Source organism: Chinchilla lanigera, unplaced genomic scaffold (assembly GCF_000276665.1).
Source record: "Chinchilla lanigera isolate Chin_1 unplaced genomic scaffold, ChiLan1.0 scaffold00009, whole genome shotgun sequence".
In the NCBI taxonomy this organism is placed as follows: Eukaryota; Metazoa; Chordata; class Mammalia; order Rodentia; family Chinchillidae; genus Chinchilla; species Chinchilla lanigera.
Genome location: NW_004955410.1, coordinates 19,970,932 through 19,989,560, shown reverse-complemented (window position 1 = coordinate 19,989,560; position 18,629 = coordinate 19,970,932). Strand labels below are relative to the sequence as shown.

At 41.2% G+C, this 18,629-nt stretch overlaps 2 protein-coding genes across 3 annotated transcripts in view; one reads left to right on the top strand and one right to left on the bottom strand.

Moving 5' to 3' along the window:
* Window positions 1-4,793, top strand: part of Agr2 (anterior gradient 2, protein disulphide isomerase family member) — a 10,679-nt gene extending 5,886 nt beyond the window's left edge. For both annotated transcript variants that reach the window (XM_005377338.2, XM_005377339.2), the window contains exons 6-8: window positions 1,487-1,550; window positions 2,676-2,759; window positions 4,506-4,793. In XM_005377338.2, coding sequence (XP_005377395.1) covers window positions 1,487-1,550; window positions 2,676-2,759; window positions 4,506-4,555 — 198 coding nt within the window. In that variant the 3' untranslated portion in view covers window positions 4,556-4,793. The remainder of the gene's footprint in view (window positions 1-1,486; window positions 1,551-2,675; window positions 2,760-4,505) is intronic.
* A 4,844-nt stretch (window positions 4,794-9,637) lies between these two features.
* On the bottom strand, window positions 9,638-18,345 carry Tspan13 (tetraspanin 13). Its single transcript, XM_013510494.1, has 7 exons — window positions 18,179-18,345; window positions 16,836-16,986; window positions 16,167-16,334; window positions 15,453-15,533; window positions 14,717-14,830; window positions 13,453-13,566; window positions 9,638-10,745 (listed from the first exon to the last, which is right to left on the bottom strand). The coding sequence occupies exons 1-7, from the start codon at window positions 18,343-18,345 to the stop codon at window positions 10,671-10,673; spliced, it is 870 nt and encodes a 289-aa protein (XP_013365948.1). The 3' UTR covers window positions 9,638-10,670.
* Between the last annotated feature and the right edge of the window lie 284 nt (window positions 18,346-18,629).

The following is an 18,629-nucleotide window of genomic DNA, read 5'->3' as shown; positions in this document are numbered from 1 at the left end:
CCCTGACCCACTTTTCATCTCTGACTTTCTCCATGGATATCATCTACACCTATTTCGATTCCTACATGCTAATTTCTACCTCTCGGCACCATCTTCCAACCTGTCTATCCAACCATGCTGTATGTATCTTATACTTAGCTTGAACTCAGTGTGCCCTACACTGAATTAATCGCTCAGCCTTTTTTTTTAAGACAGTCTCCACTAAGTTGCTGTTCGAAATTGCAGTCCTTCTGCAAGGATGTTATAGTAACTTTTTTTTATAAATTCACAACCATAATTTTAGTGTGTAGCTTTTTCACTTTGCCTAGCTTCCTGCAATATTACCAAATGACTTTCTGCCTATAAGAAAACCCATCTAATCCCACATGGCTGTCAGGATAGTTGCTCAAAAGACCAAATCAGGGTCATGGTGCCTCTTCTAATATCTCTCCGATGGTTCTTTACTTTTTCTGAACAATGAAGACCCTATGGCACGATGCACAAAGCCAAGCGTGAGCTGGGCCCTGCAGCAACCTGGTGGGCAACTACTCACCAGCACCCTCTTGTGTCCCTAATGCACAGTCCTTCCCAAGTATTCAGCATAGGAGAAAGCTCGGTGCCCTCCATTTTCGTACCTTTGCACATGCTCTTCCCCTGCATGGGTGGCACTCTTTTCCACAGTCCTGGCTCCTATTTATTACTTAAGTTTCTTCCTTACCCTCTTCAGAAAATGTTAGGGGCTCCTGCAGACAGTAAGTCCCTGACTTACCAACACTTAGTTCCAAACTTCCACAGAGAACAACGGACCATGCAGTTAATTTTTTTATGCTTTACATTGTATATTTGTGTCAAGGTCGTGTAAGACTCACTTTGTGGGACCTGTGAAGGAACTTCCTCCCAGAAACGGAACTCGTTTGTAAGTCTAGGACTTACTGTACCAAGATCATGTCCGACTCCAGGCACCCACAGAACCTGACACCCCGTGTCCCTCTGCATAATGCGTCACCCACTGTACCCTCAATGTTTTTCCTACCTGTGTCTCTCAGTAGCCTACACACTCATTAAAGAGAAGCACTATGTTTTGCAGAATCAAATCCTACATAAAAATTAATCAAGGAATGCTCAAGAAAATCCTTTCTACAATTTCTACAAAAATTTCTGCATTTTTTCATGAATTTGCAGTATCTCCTCCTGCTTCACCTAAGATGTCATCCCAAAACATCCTAGTTCCTTCCAACTCTTCCCGCTTGAATGCTTTTGCTCCTCGTGCACCACGTCTTCAGCTCTTCATCTTATGCTCTGCAACACATCTTGCTCTAATTTTTTTATTATTTCACGCACACACCTTGTCTCCCCATCTGTATCATAAACTCTGTGGAAGAAATGACCCTTATATCGTACATCCTTGGCTCCATTAATGGACACATTGTTATGTTTGCAAGTTAGAAAATAACTGCAGAGTGAATAAATTAAAATGTGCTTTTTTATTTTTACTTTTTACTCTCAGTATGAAACAACTGACAAACACCTTTCTCCGGATGGCCAGTACGTCCCCAGGATTTTGTTTGTGGGTAAGTGAAGGTGACAGTAAGGTGCGCCACACTCTGAAGATGGTGCAAGGGCTGCCACCTCCTTCCTCTCTCCTCCTCTCCACCTGCCCCTTCACCACAGTCAAGGTCACAGTGAAGCTCCAGCAAGGGTATGAGACATCCTTCAAGTGCACAATGCACTTTCCTTTGGAAAATATGAACTTCTATTTCCACACATGACTTCTCATTTGCTACCTCCCACTTTTCACCTTCTTCTATGAATATATCTGAGAAGGAAGCTGCATGTCTCTCTTATCAGTAAAATGTTCCTCGGTTCTCATTTTCCATTCATTGGATGATTTCATAACTATAGCAGAGATTGGCCCTGTATCGGTCGTCATAATCCCAGCATGACCCTTTGATAGACTCTCAGTATTTGCTGAATGACTCAGTGTGTGTTTTGAGTTTGGCTTTGCCCAAAGTCATATAGATCTAAGAAAAATCTACAATTAAGCTCATCAGATAACAGAGCTCAGTCTAATCAAGTGGTTCACCAGGTAGTTCCTCCAAGTTTCCCTTAAATTTATAAAACAGGGAAGAGAAAAACAAGTCATGGGGTGGGTGGGGGAAGGTTTTGTTTGGATGTAGAGCATTAAAAAGCCCTGGGTTCAATCCCCAGTACGACACACACACACACACACACACACACACACACACACACACACAAATTAATAATCACAACGTGCTTGTTTGATCTTACTACTCTCAAGGGCTTGCATTCTTTTATTCATTGTTTAAAAAGAAACCGGCATTGCAGATGTTTCTAATTATCTAAATCGCTCTTTGTAAAACATAATCATTTAAAAATTTACAATAATTTCATAATAGAGGATGCTAATGTTTTCACCAAAGCAAAACCAAAAAAAGAAACCCGCCCCCAACACACATCATCCTGTTTGGGGGTCACTTTAGATAGAAGGATGGCAGGGCTCCTAAGCTTTTCCACAAATAGCACTGCGCTCGCCGGGCAGTGCGGAGGCGGGGTAGCACAGTGGGAGGGGCGGAGCGCCACACCGTGCGTCCTTCTCAGGCCGTGGCTACTGCACAGGCTTCATCCTGCAATGGAGGTTGCTTAACAACGAACATCCATTCCCTTTCTCTCTGCAGACCCATCTCTGACAGTGAGAGCCGACATCACTGGGAGATACTCAAACCGTCTCTACGCCTATGAACCTTCAGACACAGCCCTATGTAAGTGGCAGCTCCAGCGCGGGAGGAATCTGAGTGTGGGGCATCTCTGCTGCTGCAGGCGCATGCCAGTGCACCACTCAGGGACACCAGGGACCCAGTGTGACCTCACGCGCCTGCGTCCTCAGGCACATCACACACTCCCTCCCAGTTTGTTTTTTAATCTCAGTTGAGGATGAACCATTTAGATCTTTTTCTGTAGGAGGACTCTATGACCACACTACCTATATTTCGTGTCTGCTCTCGGGCATACAAACACAACCCGTCACAGGACCGAATGTAAGAGGCGTAATAATCTGATGCTTTATTCCCCCAAATAATAGAAGTGCATAATAATAGAAGTTATTTAGCCCAGCTTCTTGAGTTCAGGTTCGATTTAAAGATGAATAGGCAGGATGAACCAACAAGCTGCTGCGAATGGAAGAGACGGGAGATGGGAATGGGGGGAGAAAATGACAAATGGGGAGATGCGTCAAGCTGTGACATACCAGGTTTTTAAATTTTTTTATTTTTATTAGTACCTTTGCAGTACCTAATCCATCAATAGGGGAGTTGGTACAGGCACACAGAACATCTCATCCCCTGCCCCACCCCACTGCTCCGTCTCTTGGTCCCTTCCTCATTTGTGAAAGATCCATCTCCCTTTTTTCTATTATCTATGCTTTTCCAGAAAGGAAACTGGGTTTTATTCTAGAAACCAGTTCTGGTCAGTTGTGCCTGCCTAGAACCTCACTGCTCAGTATGTAAGCCGGGAGCCCCAGGTTGCTATTTGAGTTTAAATAACACAAAAACGCAAATCTCAGTTAACTAATCACACTCCAGTGCACGAACGCTGGATGTTGTGAATCTCACCATAGCATTTTCTACTGGACAGCACTGAGGTAGGATAGGCTGCTGGGAAGGAGGCGAGGCCTGGGGGCAGCAGGAAAGCGCCCCATTGGTCTACTGGGAATGCACCCTGAGGAAACTGCGAGGCCAAGGGGAAGCCGTCCCGCAGCTGCCCTTGTTTGCATCTTAGTAAGACCGAACTCTGCAAAGGCAGTGTCTACACCCAGAATTCCACACCATGGTGTATAGCAAGCAATTAGTGAATAGTGTATTTGTAAATTTCTGAATCAATAGCTGCTCAGTGCCTATCATATGGACCTCTTATTTCTCTAGATCACATACCTTATTTTCAGAAATTGCGGCTGCTGCAGGGACAGTGATCTAGAAGTCTGGGCGCTGGAGCAGTTGTCAGTCCTATTACTTTTTAGCATGAGACCCTGAGCAAATGGGTCAACCTTTCTGAGACTATTTCTTCATCTAAAGAGGAAGCACTAACAGTTTTTGTGAAGGAATTGATGTATCGGTGTAAAGCACTTGGCTTGCTATTTTTATAATTTACATCCCACCTATTCCTAAAATACTTCGCAGTAGCTGTACACCCGCAAGTATGTATTATGAACGTGAGTTAAGATTCGCTTCCAAATTAACCAAAATTATTTGCTCCTGAGTTTATAAAGAGATTTTTTAGAAGAGGACGCTGAAAGAAGGCAGATCTGAGGAATAAATACATGAGAGTACTGGACTGTCACAAAAACCATGTCACATAACTTAAGGGGAAAAAATGTACAAGATTACCAAATAGTCACCCTACACTTAAAAACCTCCCACTGAACGATGACTACAGCAGCCAGGTTTGGGGGTCTGTTATATCTACGGAAGTAATCCCGATGGGCATCTTGCTTTTCCTTTGCCCCCTTTCAGTGTTTGACAACATGAAGAAAGCCCTCAAGCTGCTGAAGACTGAACTGTAGGGGGAACAAGACAGAATCTGCAAGCTCTTCCCTGCATGCCAGGCCTCGAGACTTGGAACCAAGATGTCAGCAGACTGGAGAAGTACTGGCTGACATGCTCATTAGATTATGGTTTAATGTTACAACCGCCTTTTATTTTTAAAATTGGCTTCAGGAATACATGTATGAAGATAATATCATACACTACTGTAGTAAGCCATGATTTTCTAAAAAATAAATCCTTTTGGAGGTACTTAAATGGAAGGTTTGCACTTTCAATTTTTCCGAGCTTGGTCTTCCATAGAAAGGCTATTTGGTTCATTCACCAAGTAGGACCGTTGGATACCCACAAAATGCTCTGGGAGGGCACAGGACAAACTAGTTCTGATAAAAAAGAACAAAGTTTTTACCCTACCATGTTACAGATACTTGCAGGGTAAGAGGCGGCGTGAAAGTAATGAATAGAAGCATCAAAGGCTGCACATGATCAGTGTGGAAGAGCGTGCAGAAAGGCATCGCAGGGAATTCAGTTTCTGGTAGGAGACAGCCCTCCTCACCCTGGCCACAAGCTTCTGCACACACGCTTCAATTTAGAAATCCAATTTTAGTCACGTTTCATCTCCCTTCGTGGTCTCACAGGAAACCCTGGCAGCCAGCTTTGTCCTTCCAAAGGCTAATTCAGTGTGAAAGTCATTCAGAGAACATCTGTCCTCCGTACCCTAAAGAAATCCTGACAGCTGGCCTTGTAACATTCGCTCTCTCAAGGTTTCTACAGTACTGGTTAGAATAAGTCGTGTGAACTGCTCCAGTTTCTCACTACCAGGGGACAGACGGTCCAGGGGAAGGACAAAGGGCACTGATATCCTGTCATGAGGCAGAGATCAGAGATCACTTGTGTTGGGGAAAAAGTTGTGGGAGGGTGTGGCTCCAGGTAGGGAAGCAGCTTTTGCTTTTAACTCTATACTCAGCCCAACAAAAATGAGAACTGTGTTTCAGCTTTACCACTGTGCATTTAATCTCACATTATTACATAAAGATCCTCCATCATCGGACACCACCGTCCTCTTTGGTCCCTGGTGAGCCACATAATACACCACATATGAACCATCTGTTGCTTGTCTTGGTTAACTTTTCTAGACAGATCGTTTTCTAAATAGACCTTTTCAATATTCATTTGCCCAGGGTAAATAATACATTTGATGCTTTTCTCACTCACAGCAGCCAGTATCACCAGCGGATAGTTGAGCACTTATTGTTGATTTAACAGCATACAAGTCCTGAGCTAAAATATCACAGGGAAATCAGTCCCTTTCACATAAGCAGGTAACCTCTGTGTACTGACGAAAGTAAAACATTCCACCTAGAAAGCTCCCTGAGAGCCACCAGGGGAAAAGAGGCTTTGCTTCAAAACAAATATTTTGCGTGACAACTTACAGATGAATTAAGTTTCATGTATAGTACAGCAACATAGTGTTTATTTTTCCATTAGGCTGCTGTGAAATAATATTGTTGGGTCCTTAAAAATGCAGAAAGTGGGGTACAGGTATTTATGCACCTGCGCTCTTAGCAGCATTAATTGCAATGGCTAAAATATGATGTAACCTAAGTGCCTGTCAAGGCAGAAATGGATAAAGTGTGACCCACATATACTGTGGAATATTATTCAATCTTTTAAAAGAAGGAAAAGCTGGCACGTGTTAGACGATGGATGAACACTACAGACACTTGTGTGGGCTAAGTGAAATACGCAAGTCACTAAAGGAGGAGTACAGTCAAATTCCATTTATATGAGGTACCCAGTTCTCAGGGAGTCAGAGGGCAGGCAAGAAAGAGAGATGAGTGGGGAATGAGTCTTCAGGAGTGAGGGAAAGGCTGAATGAGGAATTAATTGTTTAATGGATGTGGAGCTGGGCATGGTGGCGCACGCCTGTAATCCCAGCACTCGGGAGGCTGAGGCAGGAGGATTGTTGTGAGTTTGAGACCAGCCTGGGCTACAAAGTGAGCTCAAGGCCAGCCTGAACTGCACAGCCAGACCTTATCTCAAAAGGACAAAAAAAAATAAATAAATGGGTGTGGAGTTTTGGCTTGAGATCAAATATTCTGTAAACAGATGGTGGTGATAGCTGCATAATATAAAAGTACTTAATGTCACCAAACTGCACATTTAAAATAGTCACAATAAACTGGGCACGGTGACACGTCTGTAATCTCAGCACTTGGGAGGCTGAGGCCAGCCTGGGCTACATATAAAGTAGTCAAAATAATACATATTATGCCATTTACTATATCACAATTAATATTTTCCTCAGTTTTATTTGAGGCCCCTTGGGTTACAAAGGAAAAAACAGGAATTAACTTTTTTTAAGATGTCGGTAACATGAATCCATAAAAGTCATTTACACAGATGGTCAACAGGCTTCGTGAGGCCTTTTTCACCTATTTGAGAACAAGTGTTCTTGAAACGATCCTCTCTGTCTCTGCCTGTGTTGTCTGGGTTTCTCTCGAATTCATTCATCCTGTGAGGATCCTGAGTTCCTCCTATTAGTGACCACTAGTGAAAATGGGACATGGGACAGGAAAAGTCTAACACAACTTTCTTCAGGCCGAGGAGCCAGACTTCAAAGTCCGAGTCAAGTCAGCCTGACTCATGAAAAGGCCGCCTGTTGAGTTAGGTCTATTTGCAAAAGGCAAGATACTGAAAGTAACCGAAGTGGCTTCACCCTTCCAGACACGCCAAAGTCCACTTTCTAACGTATAGTTTAACCCACGGGTAATTCCCTCAAGCCCTCACCTGACAAGGAGTTCCAGAAGCTGGTTTTCGTAAGGAGAGGGATAAGAAGTGACCTGGCCTCCAGGAGGAGAGCCTGACTGTCCCCTTTCCCACTGCCTCATGAAGTATTGCAGTGACAACAACTGCACAGCTGTGAGAGGACCTTTGTTCCTTTTTTTTGTGAGAGCCTTTCTGATTTATGTCTTGTCTTCTGAGTAATTACTCTGGAGATAGATAACGATACACAGTGTGTTAACTATTGTTATTCTCTTATCATTTTGCTATGAAAGTGTGCTTTACCTTTTCATAAAGTTTAAAAAGAGAAGTGGAAAAACTGCACAGGCCCTGTCTTGCTGCCCCACCGCTCCCCGCTCTTTCTCATCAGGTAAAGAACTGGCTGCTCCCTTAAAACACACTCACCCACACGTTGTAGTATCGATCAGCGTGGGTAAAATCATGGCATAAAAATCATCAGCTACTCTCAAACACAACCACCTTACATAAAGTCCCGCACAACCCAGGAAGTTAGAAAAATTTAACTTTGCTGTCATTTCTAATAAAACAAAACCATTCTCGTCAGAGGGATCATGTTCATACTATCACGAAGAGTGCTTCTGTTGGAAGGATCATGTCCCAGCTATCACAAGGAGTAGTACCACACAAGCACTACGTAAAAATGTGGTTCTAACTTTTCCCCTACCTTTGCATGTAAAAAAGCAAAACTGCTTTCATGCACTGAGTGTATTTTCAGAAGAATGAACAAACTTGAACAGGATTAAACAAATATTTAGAAAAATTACAGCAGACAGTTTGGACTCCAGAAGCTGAGAAATGAATGCCATACTTCCGGTTTCCATCCTAACCGGCTCCATTCAGCAACATGCTATTAAGGTCGAACATGCAGAACTGGTTTTTATACCAAGCACACTGTTGCTCAGATGATAGCAGAGGATGTGAAATGAATTTAAGCCACAGCGAGCTCTCATTTTAGAAATTATAGTCAAACCCTTTTTGCCTTTCTATTAGCATTGTTTTCTCAGCTAAACTTTCACCTTCAGCATAAAGGCTGAAGAAATGTTCTAAGGGACGTTTCTTTAAATATATCAACAGGGAATCAGAATGTTTTGGCAGTTAGCTCCTTTTTAAACACATGTGAGGTTTGGGTGAAGTGACAGGCAGGGTGCTGGATTTGCCTTATAAGCCATTTTTGAAATGCCAGGCTCTGAGCGGAAACTGTGGCAGTCTTCTCTTTCCCACAGGTGGGATCAGCTTGTCTGAATGCTCACAATAGGGCCATTCAGGATTCAGGATGGAGGGTTCTGGCCTTCCCAGGGGCACTGTAGTACACTGTGGAATGGGAGAGGTGCTCGTAACAGACACAGAGAGGGATCACAAGAGGTATCAGAGAAGGGCCTGGGTAATCCATTCCCTTCAGATCTGCCAAAGAGAGCGCCCAGACTCATTTGACAGGGCTGCCCAAGTGCTGGGGCCTGAAAATATACTTGTATATTTCTTGAGCAGCTCATCATCAGTTAATCTCCCATTCTTACAATCGTTATGGTTTAACAGCCCTAAAATTCATCCTGTCAAGACTCTGATTTTTAACTGTGCTGACCCAAATAAAGCCACTGCGATTAGAACAGGAACCAAGGGTATGGGCTAGTTCTCTCTAGAATACCGCTTTCTACACATTATCATTTGGACCAGGAGAAGTATCACATTAGGAGAGTCCAGAACCTCACAGGACTTTGAAATGCAAAAAATAAACAGGGAAAACAGAATGCCTTAAAGGAAGAACGAATTCAAACTTTTCCCTTCATGTATCTCTGAAGATCTTATCTTTGATATAAGTTAGAACACTGTTAGAATGACCTCAGAGCTCAGTAAGACATTCTAGAAACAGTACAGCTTTGTGTTCTTAGAAGATCAACTACTACGACAGGGCCGAGGAAGTGACATAACAAAACTCTGAAAGCCTGCAGATCAACCACTGCTGTTCCTTGGTCTAAAATCTAACTATCAGAAAGTATCACATGAAACCGAGAATGCAAAATAAGAAATCAGTGATTTTTGGTAACTGGAAAGAACTTATGTATCTTCCCCCACTAAATATGAATGAACTCTCTTTTTAAAAAAAGAAAAGAAAAGAAGCAACTTCCTCACCATGAGGATAGTATTAACCACTGAAATATTTCAAGAAAAGATTTGGGGGTAATTATAAACAAGACACTAAAATGCTGAAAGTTCATTTTCACAGTTTGATTATACACTAAAATGGCAATACCTAGCTTCAGTCAAAGAAAAAAAAAAAGAAAGAAATCCAACTAATTTTATCAATTCTTCCATTACCTTCTTTTAATTCAAACATGGATGCACAAAGAAAGGTTTCCACTTTTAATTTTTTTAACTTAATATACAGAACCACAACGTGATTTCAATTTCAAATTATGGGGGTTATCACAGTCAAATATGCTTGAATTTGACAAGTTGTTGTTACAATACAGAGAAATTTCATGAAAAAGTTATTTAACAATTTTTAAGACCATCAAATATCTTCTTGTTACATGGGCCAACACATGAATAGTAAATTGTTTTAAAATGCTGTCTTTTGGAGTTCAAATTATTAAAAAAGACTATCGAGATTATATATACTTTCTGAAAGTCATTCCATTTTGAAAGCTGAAGATAAATGCTTATACATTAGAACACTTCATGAGATCACTTCTCCTTTGCACTTACCTGTGAAAGTCAAAGACAAAACCACAATCTCCTAAACACATAGCTATTTCTACAATACATTGGTGTAATCATGAAAGGCTACTAGAACTAAATTATCACTTTCATATTAACACTTTTCACCACAACACATCTTTCCTAAAAGACAAAAAATATTGGGAGTTTAGATTTCCCTTACTGAATTTAACATTATAGAAGCTCTTACTGTCTTGTCCTTAGGGACAGACATTAACTCTTTCCAGTGGGAACTATCTACACAGTACAGTGCTACACACAATTATTCCAGTGAAATGTATATGTAGTTTCACAATATGGCCAACACAGTAGTGTCATACAAAGGATTTCTGCAGAGAAAAATGCTAAGGAAGGCCACAGTGGACAGTGCCGAACACTGTGAGTACAGTAGGTTACAGGTACCACTGAGGGTCAGAAGACACCTTGGGTTTCCTTTTTCTTTCAGCCATGGAAGAAAAACATTTAGAGAAAAATAAGAATAAAAATATATATTTCCACTGTTGATAATGCAATTTTTCAGACACTGTTTCCTTGATTAAATGGGCAAATTAGCTTAACTTAAAACTAGAGAAGATGGACCAAATCCGGACGTGAAGGATTCTTCTTGTTTGTTCATCAAAGGAATGCACTAGGGTTAGCACGAGGGTCTTTCTGGTTCCTGTACCTGTAGGTCAGCCAAACACCCAGGATCTGGATCAAAAGAAAGAAGAAAAAGAACGAGAAAGTAAAGTCTGTGTATTTCAGTTATCAATAAAATAACTGGACCCTTTAAACAGCTTGGCTCTCCCCCGACCCAAAGGGAAGAGATTTTCTTTTCTTTTCAAATGAATTAGGTAAATCAAATGGGACACCCTAGAAAAACTAAAATATGAACACTTTGTTTGGCAGGCAGTAGTACTGCTCCCCAAGAATAGCCACACTGTAAGCCCCACAACCCAGGAAGACGCTACACTGGAGGGTGGTAGGGAGTGTGCAGGCATGATGAAGTGAGAGAGAGACTGTGGGATAAGCTGAGGATGTGGTCACAGGGCTCTAAGTTAGAAACACAGAGAAAGCAACACGGTGACATAACAAGGACAGAAGGTCACAGAAGAACGGCGAGGTTTGATATTTTCTCCAGCACTTCGTTAATAATAGCCAAATACAAATGTTTCATTCTTGAAAGGGGAAAAAAAACTGAAAATAACATTTATGAAATGTACACACACATGCATGTACACTATACATTAATCATAGACGCATGCAAAATGTATACACTATATACACAAATGCAATTCATGCATCACTTGCACATTTTACACATACACACATGAAGCCTCAAAATGAGAAAGGGCTTGCTAAGCATGTCAAAGGAATAAATCATACGAGAAAGAGAACTATAGATCTGACCATAGTAAAAATAAAATCTCCAAATTTAAAAAACCAAGTCATAAAAATAATAGTTAAATACCAAAGAAACTGAAAGAACAATAAAGCAAAGTATACGGAAAAAGTGCAATGGATTGTGATGAATTAGAAGAGAGGGAGAAAGGACGGAGAACGGTTAAGAAATAGCAAGTAGGAGGCAGCAGGAAAGAGGATCCATTGGCTTAGTACTATGCGTCTCACACACTCCAGCCCTGGCAGCCCTAGCAGTCTTAGAAATTAAGCCATTTTGCATTTGTTATTTTGAATTTGTCCTTGCACTCTGAAGAGTTTCCAGTAAGACAAAAGTACATGGGCACTTCACCAAAGAAGAAATGTAACAGTCAAAAACCATAGGAATACAAGGTCAAATTACTACCCACTTTCCCAAAAGAGCAAAGAAGAATTGAAATGTTTTAACCTATCAAACTGTCAATGTTTTCTAATAAAAATGTATAGCGTGAGTGCTAGAAACAAAAGTCACTAAACTCCTCCCAGAAGGCAACTTGACAATTCATTATTAACTGATGTGCCCGTATGATGTCATACTTTACATTTTAAAATGCATTATAAAAGAGGCTGGGGGATAGGGTTGAAACGTTCCATACACAGAGGTGACCTTGGAATTACGTGTCACAGTGGCATAGTAAAGGGAAAATTAAATGTTCACAGGTTAACTGAATACACAGCATTTCAACCGTACAAAATCTCCTAGGATTTTTTCTGCTTTTCTTTTCAAGACACATGTTTACTCTTACAAACAGCTTACTGTATAATTTTTCCGTTATACAGTCTTAATTAAAAGGATTATTTGAAGCATTTTATTACACCATGACAACAACAGGAGCCTCTTTGGTTTTTAAATAGGATATAATATAGTGTCTTATATATCATTAATTAATTAGTGGCTATAAAACAACAGCTAACACATAGCACCTGCCACATACCACGTACTATCGCGCATATTACAAGGTTTACATCTATCAATCCCTTTAATTACAGCAACAACCCTATGAAGCCGGGGCTATTATTATGCTGTACTCATCTTTAAAAATGAGGAGCACAGCATGGGTAAGTACCTTGCCTGAGGTCTCACAACTTATAATCAACTAAACCCAGCAATGCTGGGTTTCCAACCAGACCATGTTAGCCATTTGCTTCAGTGGGACACACCTTAACCTAAGCAGCACATTGCTGAGCAACAATAGCTGGGCTAAAGGATTCTTGTTATAGATACTACACATCCTTATGTAGTCATCTTCTGTAATTATACAATTATCTCTATGAAATACAATACTAGAACTGGAATTTATGCATCAGAGACAGAAAATTTTAATCTTCATACACACTGTGAACTCAGAAGCACCAAAAATCATCCCCGGATATCGAGAGTTTAATAAAAACACTGAGCCAGGCCAGTGACACACGCCTGTAATCCCAGCACTCTGGGAAGCTGAGGCAGGAGGATAGAAAATTCGAGCCCTGCCTGAGCAACTTAGCAATACACCTTGTGTCAAAATAAAAAAATAAACAGGGCTGGAGATAACTGCTCGGGCAAAGGTAAATATAAACGTAAGAAAAGAGACCATAGAGGAAACGGTCTCGTGAAATGAGGCTAATCTCATTTCATGTATTCAACAGGTTTTACATCTAAGATGTGATACGTATATGTACCAGTTCCCCACAACAAATGTTATTATTATGTATTATCACATATACTAATAAAAAAAGAACTCTCAAAATGTAAAAAAGAAACAAATTTACATCTGAGGAAACAGAACAAACATCTCACACTGCCATAAAGTTAAGGTGAGCTCCATGAGATATTCTGACTCCAAGCTTGGGGACCTCCCGTTACCCTCCAGCTCTCAAGGAAAACACGTATGTCCTCCAAAATTTAGGTGCCATGCTAACATGCAATGTCACGCCCTCACACCACACAAAATAGGATCCCCTGTGACACAGGGGAAAATACAGAGTTATTCACACGTACCTCTGTGAAACTGAAGAAGAGGCCGATGCCACCGACAAATCTCAAAACCTCTCCAGCATATCGTCCTATTATCGGAGCACACGGTGGGCACAGATGGCCATCTTTCACACAGCTCTACATCAATTAAGAAAAGACCTGTTATTTTAAAGTACATTTATAAAGAGCATATAACAGCACAGATGCCAAGTTAGGGTCCGGTGTTACGTGAACTTTTCAATGGCCCCAGGCATGCACAGCCTGCAGAATCCTCTGTGGCCGGGGCTTGTGATATGACAGAGTCCCGCCCATAGTTAGGCTGCATGCTACACAACTCCATCTTGCCAGAATAGAGACTCTTGTGCAAACTTGGATACTTTCATGCTCAGCCACCAAGAAAAGAGGGCCACTGGTCCTACAACTGCAAGGAACCAATTCTCCCAGCAACCACTGAGCTGGGTAGAGCACCCTACCCTTCCTATGAATGTCATCCTTCGCCAACACCTAACTTCAGCCTCATATGACCTGAACAGAAGACTTGGCTAACCATATCCAGCCTCCTGACCCAGACTGTGAGACAATGCATGGGTACTGCTTCAGGCCACGAAATGTGTTATACACCAATGGAAAATTAATACGAACTCCTGCAAAGAACGAATGTCACAAATGAAGCCTCTCACTGGGAGGGATATCCAGCTCAGGGTTCACAGAGTTCCCCAAAATATAAATACATACGAACTTCGGAACTGACCCAAGCCTGAGTCCGTCTTCAGGACTGGCATAGAAGCTTGGCAGTCAGGGGTCTGGCCTGAGACAGGAGTTTGGTTCTAAATGGTCCACCAATAGCTCAACTCCAGACACGAAGGGTATGGAATTGTACAGGAGAGAATGCAGGGGGTTCTCTACCTTCAAAGTATTTCCTAAGAGACCCGATTTAGTAGAGATCATTCTCAAGCCAAGGTATTTATATACTTCTTCTAAATCTCTAAGACTGATCTATTCTCTATTCTTCTTTCTCAACTGATTCTCAGAAGAGTCAGATGAGAAAGAATCAGGGGCAATAAACCAAAATTTGTGTGTCTGACTGGCACACACTCAGGATATCTTAGATATCTCAGGATATCTAAGAACAAGCAAATGCTATACTAATGTGTTTGAAAATATCATACAGGTATATGTAGAACGATTCTGAAATACAATTCAGCATCAGAAAATTCATTTCTTCCATGCTAATCATTATATATCATACATAATGTATTCTTTTAAAATATCTCTAAATTTGACTTACAGCCAGGCAGGTGTCATTTGGGTTAAAACTTCGGAATCCACAGCAATCTAAATTTCTCTGGATGTCATTTCGAGCACCTGCCGTGTTGTTCCAACCAACCTCCAGAAGCTGACTCTAGGAAATGCATGTAATGCATAAATCGAAATGTGTCATCACTGCACAACGCTTACAAGCTAGGACCTATATAGCTTTTAGTATTGTAAAATATTCTCCAAAACAGCCTTAAGATCTTTCAAAGGTTTATCCTTTAATCTGCAATAAAAATTAAGTCACTATTTCTATCCTGGGAATAAAAAAAAAGTCTTAATTTTTACATGCAATTTAAAAGAAGCACTTGGTTCAAAGACATAATTCTTAGAGTATAACAAGATAAAGTTTCCGCTGTCCCAAGAGAGAAAGCCCTATTTCTCTATAAATTGAAGCCTGAAAGGAAGAATTACTAAAATGGAACCACAGACATCCTGGAGCAAATAGTTCTCTGTACAGTTATGGGCAAGGGCTTGGTAAACATCTTTTGGCAGCAGTACTTTTTACTCAGGGAGGCGTAACCCTACTTAAAAGACAAAATGTAGCCAACACCTCAGAATCTCTCTGCTCCATCATCCCTGCTAATGCAATCAGAGTTTAGCTGCTCAGAAGAAATGGCACTGTTTTATGCTCCAATCACTTCACCTGCTTCTTGTACTCAGGCAAAGGCGGTATAATAAATTACAGTCCCAGGAAGAAGTCCACTCACCTGTTGCTCCTGATTGAGGGCTAAGCAAGCACAAGACACAGAAAACTGAACAATAAATACAAGTAAGAGAATAATCATATACTGAGAGTTAAAAGTTAAGGATATTTCTAAATACTCTTACAAGAGCCTAAAGCAGAAGTACTGGCACAATTTTAAAATGCACCAGAAGCAATTTATTAAGAAAACAGAATAGCACTTGAATCTCAAAAGGGATACACACAGTTATTATTTTGGTAAAACACTGTGTCTTTAAAGTTCATAAATATAAACAGATCCAGTATTAGAATGCCATTCAGAATAAAAATTCTTACACATAGGAAATAAGTACAGCAAATGTCTATAAACTTATTAAATTTTAAGTATGAAAAAATACACTTTTTTCTCAAACAAGTATTAGAATGTTGGAAGGGGCCCGGAGTTCAATGAATCAGTTCAGTCTAACTCTGAATTTGCAGTATGTAAGCAGGAGTACACTGAGCTTGCAGAATTCTTTATGCATGGCAAGGAGTGGGAATAGGTAAGCACACAATAACTTTATCATCAGCAAAGCTCCTAACATTGGCTGAACAAATATGCCTCCGGCTTTTCTAGGAGTTACTTGCTGGCAATTAACGTCCTAAAGTTATTACATCAGTTGTAGCCATCAAGATAGTAATCAACAGCAAGTATGAACTCAACCCGTGCAGGACAAATCCCGATTTTACGAAAGGATACGAAGAACAGCAACACTTGATGGTGTTTCACAGCACCGATCAGCCCCACCAGCGCGATCAGGAACAGGAAGATACCCACTGCGATGACCACGCCCACCACTCGGAGACTGGAAATCAGCCCGAAGCCGATGCCCCAAGCAGCAATCCCGATCAGCAACAGACTAACCAACTGTTAAAAAAAAAAGAAGAAAAGGTGGGGGAGCAGGGGGGGTCAACTTATATAATATCAACATTTTTAGGTTGTTTAGGTCTTAATATCAATTAATAATTACTAATAGTCAATACAATCCTCCCTCAGCATTCCACAAGGGAGCGGTTGCAGGACACCTCTCCCCCAGATACAAAAATCCAAGAACGCTCAGTTTCATACACAAGGTATAGTATTTGACTATAACCTCCACCTTCTCTTATGTATTTCAAATCATCTCTAGATTACTTATATTACCTAAAATGATGTCCACAGTATGTAAATAGTTTTATACTGTATTAGTATGGGAATGACAAGAGAAAATGTCCGTGGTGCATCCGTTTTTCCAACTATTTCTGATCCACAGTTAGTGGAATCTGTGGTCATCTCTTTTCCTAAGCCTAAACACAGGCTAGTGAAGAATAGCACATGTAAAACTTCTAAAAATGACTCTCTCTCAGCCGGACATATTGATTTCTTTACATGGAAATTATCTTTTCCTTCAAAGCCCGAACAACTGAATGAATCCTCCGCTCTCAGCAGTCTGTGTTCTTTGAATGAGGTTGTACTGTTCCCAGCATCACCTTCGCACTGTTTCCATGCCTGTCTGTCCAGGATGGAGACCTGAAGCAACCTGAGAATACGGACTCACATCTTCATCCCCACTGTCCCCCAGACCTATCCCAGGGCCCGGTAGCCCCTGGGAAACTCTCAAACATGTCCACAGCGCTGTTGCTCCAATGCACCGCTTTAGATGGCATTATCGAGCATATTGGAATTCATAATGATAGATAGATACCACTAAAATTTCTACTAGGATGAAAACAGTATAAAAGAATTTAGCTATTTAAAATGAAATGGCATCCTGAACAAGAAGAAATTATTTTATAGTAGTTCAATCACTGTACTTATATTTTATCAAATACAATCAGGCGAAGAAGTAGAATGTCTGCCTAGGGGTTGGAGCCTGTAAAACTTGAAGTTACAATTACTTCTTTAAAATAACACATGCCGTGCCGGATAAAGGTTATAATTACCCATGAAAGATGCAGCTTAGACAGATATCAAGGGAGGGATGGAAGCAGGTTGAAGGGAGAGAGTTATAGAACAGACGGTCAGTCATCTCCTGAGGCCATGTGATGCTGTAATTCCCCTTTAGGAAGAATTAATATGCAAGAAACATATATTTCCTAGCACTACACAAAGGCCTGATAAATTCTGTTTACAAATGTAAAACTCACTACTTACCCAATGGATTTTTTTCTGCTCAAACGTGTAATTTTTCACATATAAAATTTTTTAGACAAATTTTACATTTACTAGTGTATAAAACTACATACGTAGAGATACAAATAAACTGCTAAATGTTGTGCACGTATTTGTCTTTCTATAGAATTTTTAAAAAATTTTTGCCAAAGACGCAAAGCTTGAGGATAAAAGAAGCCATCTGTAGCACGACAGAACCAAGTTACAGAGCTGTACGGACCTGGGGGCCTCCACTACCGTCACACACACAGAGAATGCTTCATTTTTCAGAGGGAGAAAGATGGGAGAAAGTTCTCACAAGTGCTGCCACCCAGAGATTTGTCTCGCTCCTTTCTCAACTGCTCCTTATCAGCAGGCTTGTTTCCTTCTGTTTAACTCCTATCAACTCCATCTTCTCACAGCACTAAACAATTCTGCAGTGAGAAAGAGTCCTCTGCCCCTTCACAAGGGAACTTATTTCTGACTCTGTGGTGTCCAAATATAACTCGCTTCCTCTCAGGAGCTGTGAAAGGCAGAAGCCGGAGGAGGTGTGAAGGAAGGGGCGGGAGGGCCCGGCTCACATCGGCCACTGCGCCTCGGGGCCTTGTGCTGAAGGCCACACCGGCACATGGCAGAGAGGCTGGATGGCGCAGGCCGGGGTCTCCAGAGAAACGCAACCCATAGGAAATAGCGGTCGTTTGTGTCTGTATTTATCTGTCACGAGAACATGATAGAAATCTTCAAGCATTGGCCCGTATAATTGTCGCGATGGGAAAGTCAGGAATTCACGGGGGAGGCCAGTAAGCTGGAAACTCAGGCACAATTCCTTTTTTTCCCCCCACCACTGGGGATTAATCACACTGAGCTCCACCCTAGCCATTTTTTTTTTTTTTTGAGATGAGGTCTTAAGTCACTGATTGGTGAGGCCCGTCCACACTGTGCAGGTAACCTGGTTTACTCACAGGTCACTGGCTGTACGCCTCAGTCCTGTCTGTGGCACACCTTCAGGGTAGTATCTAGACTAGTATTTGA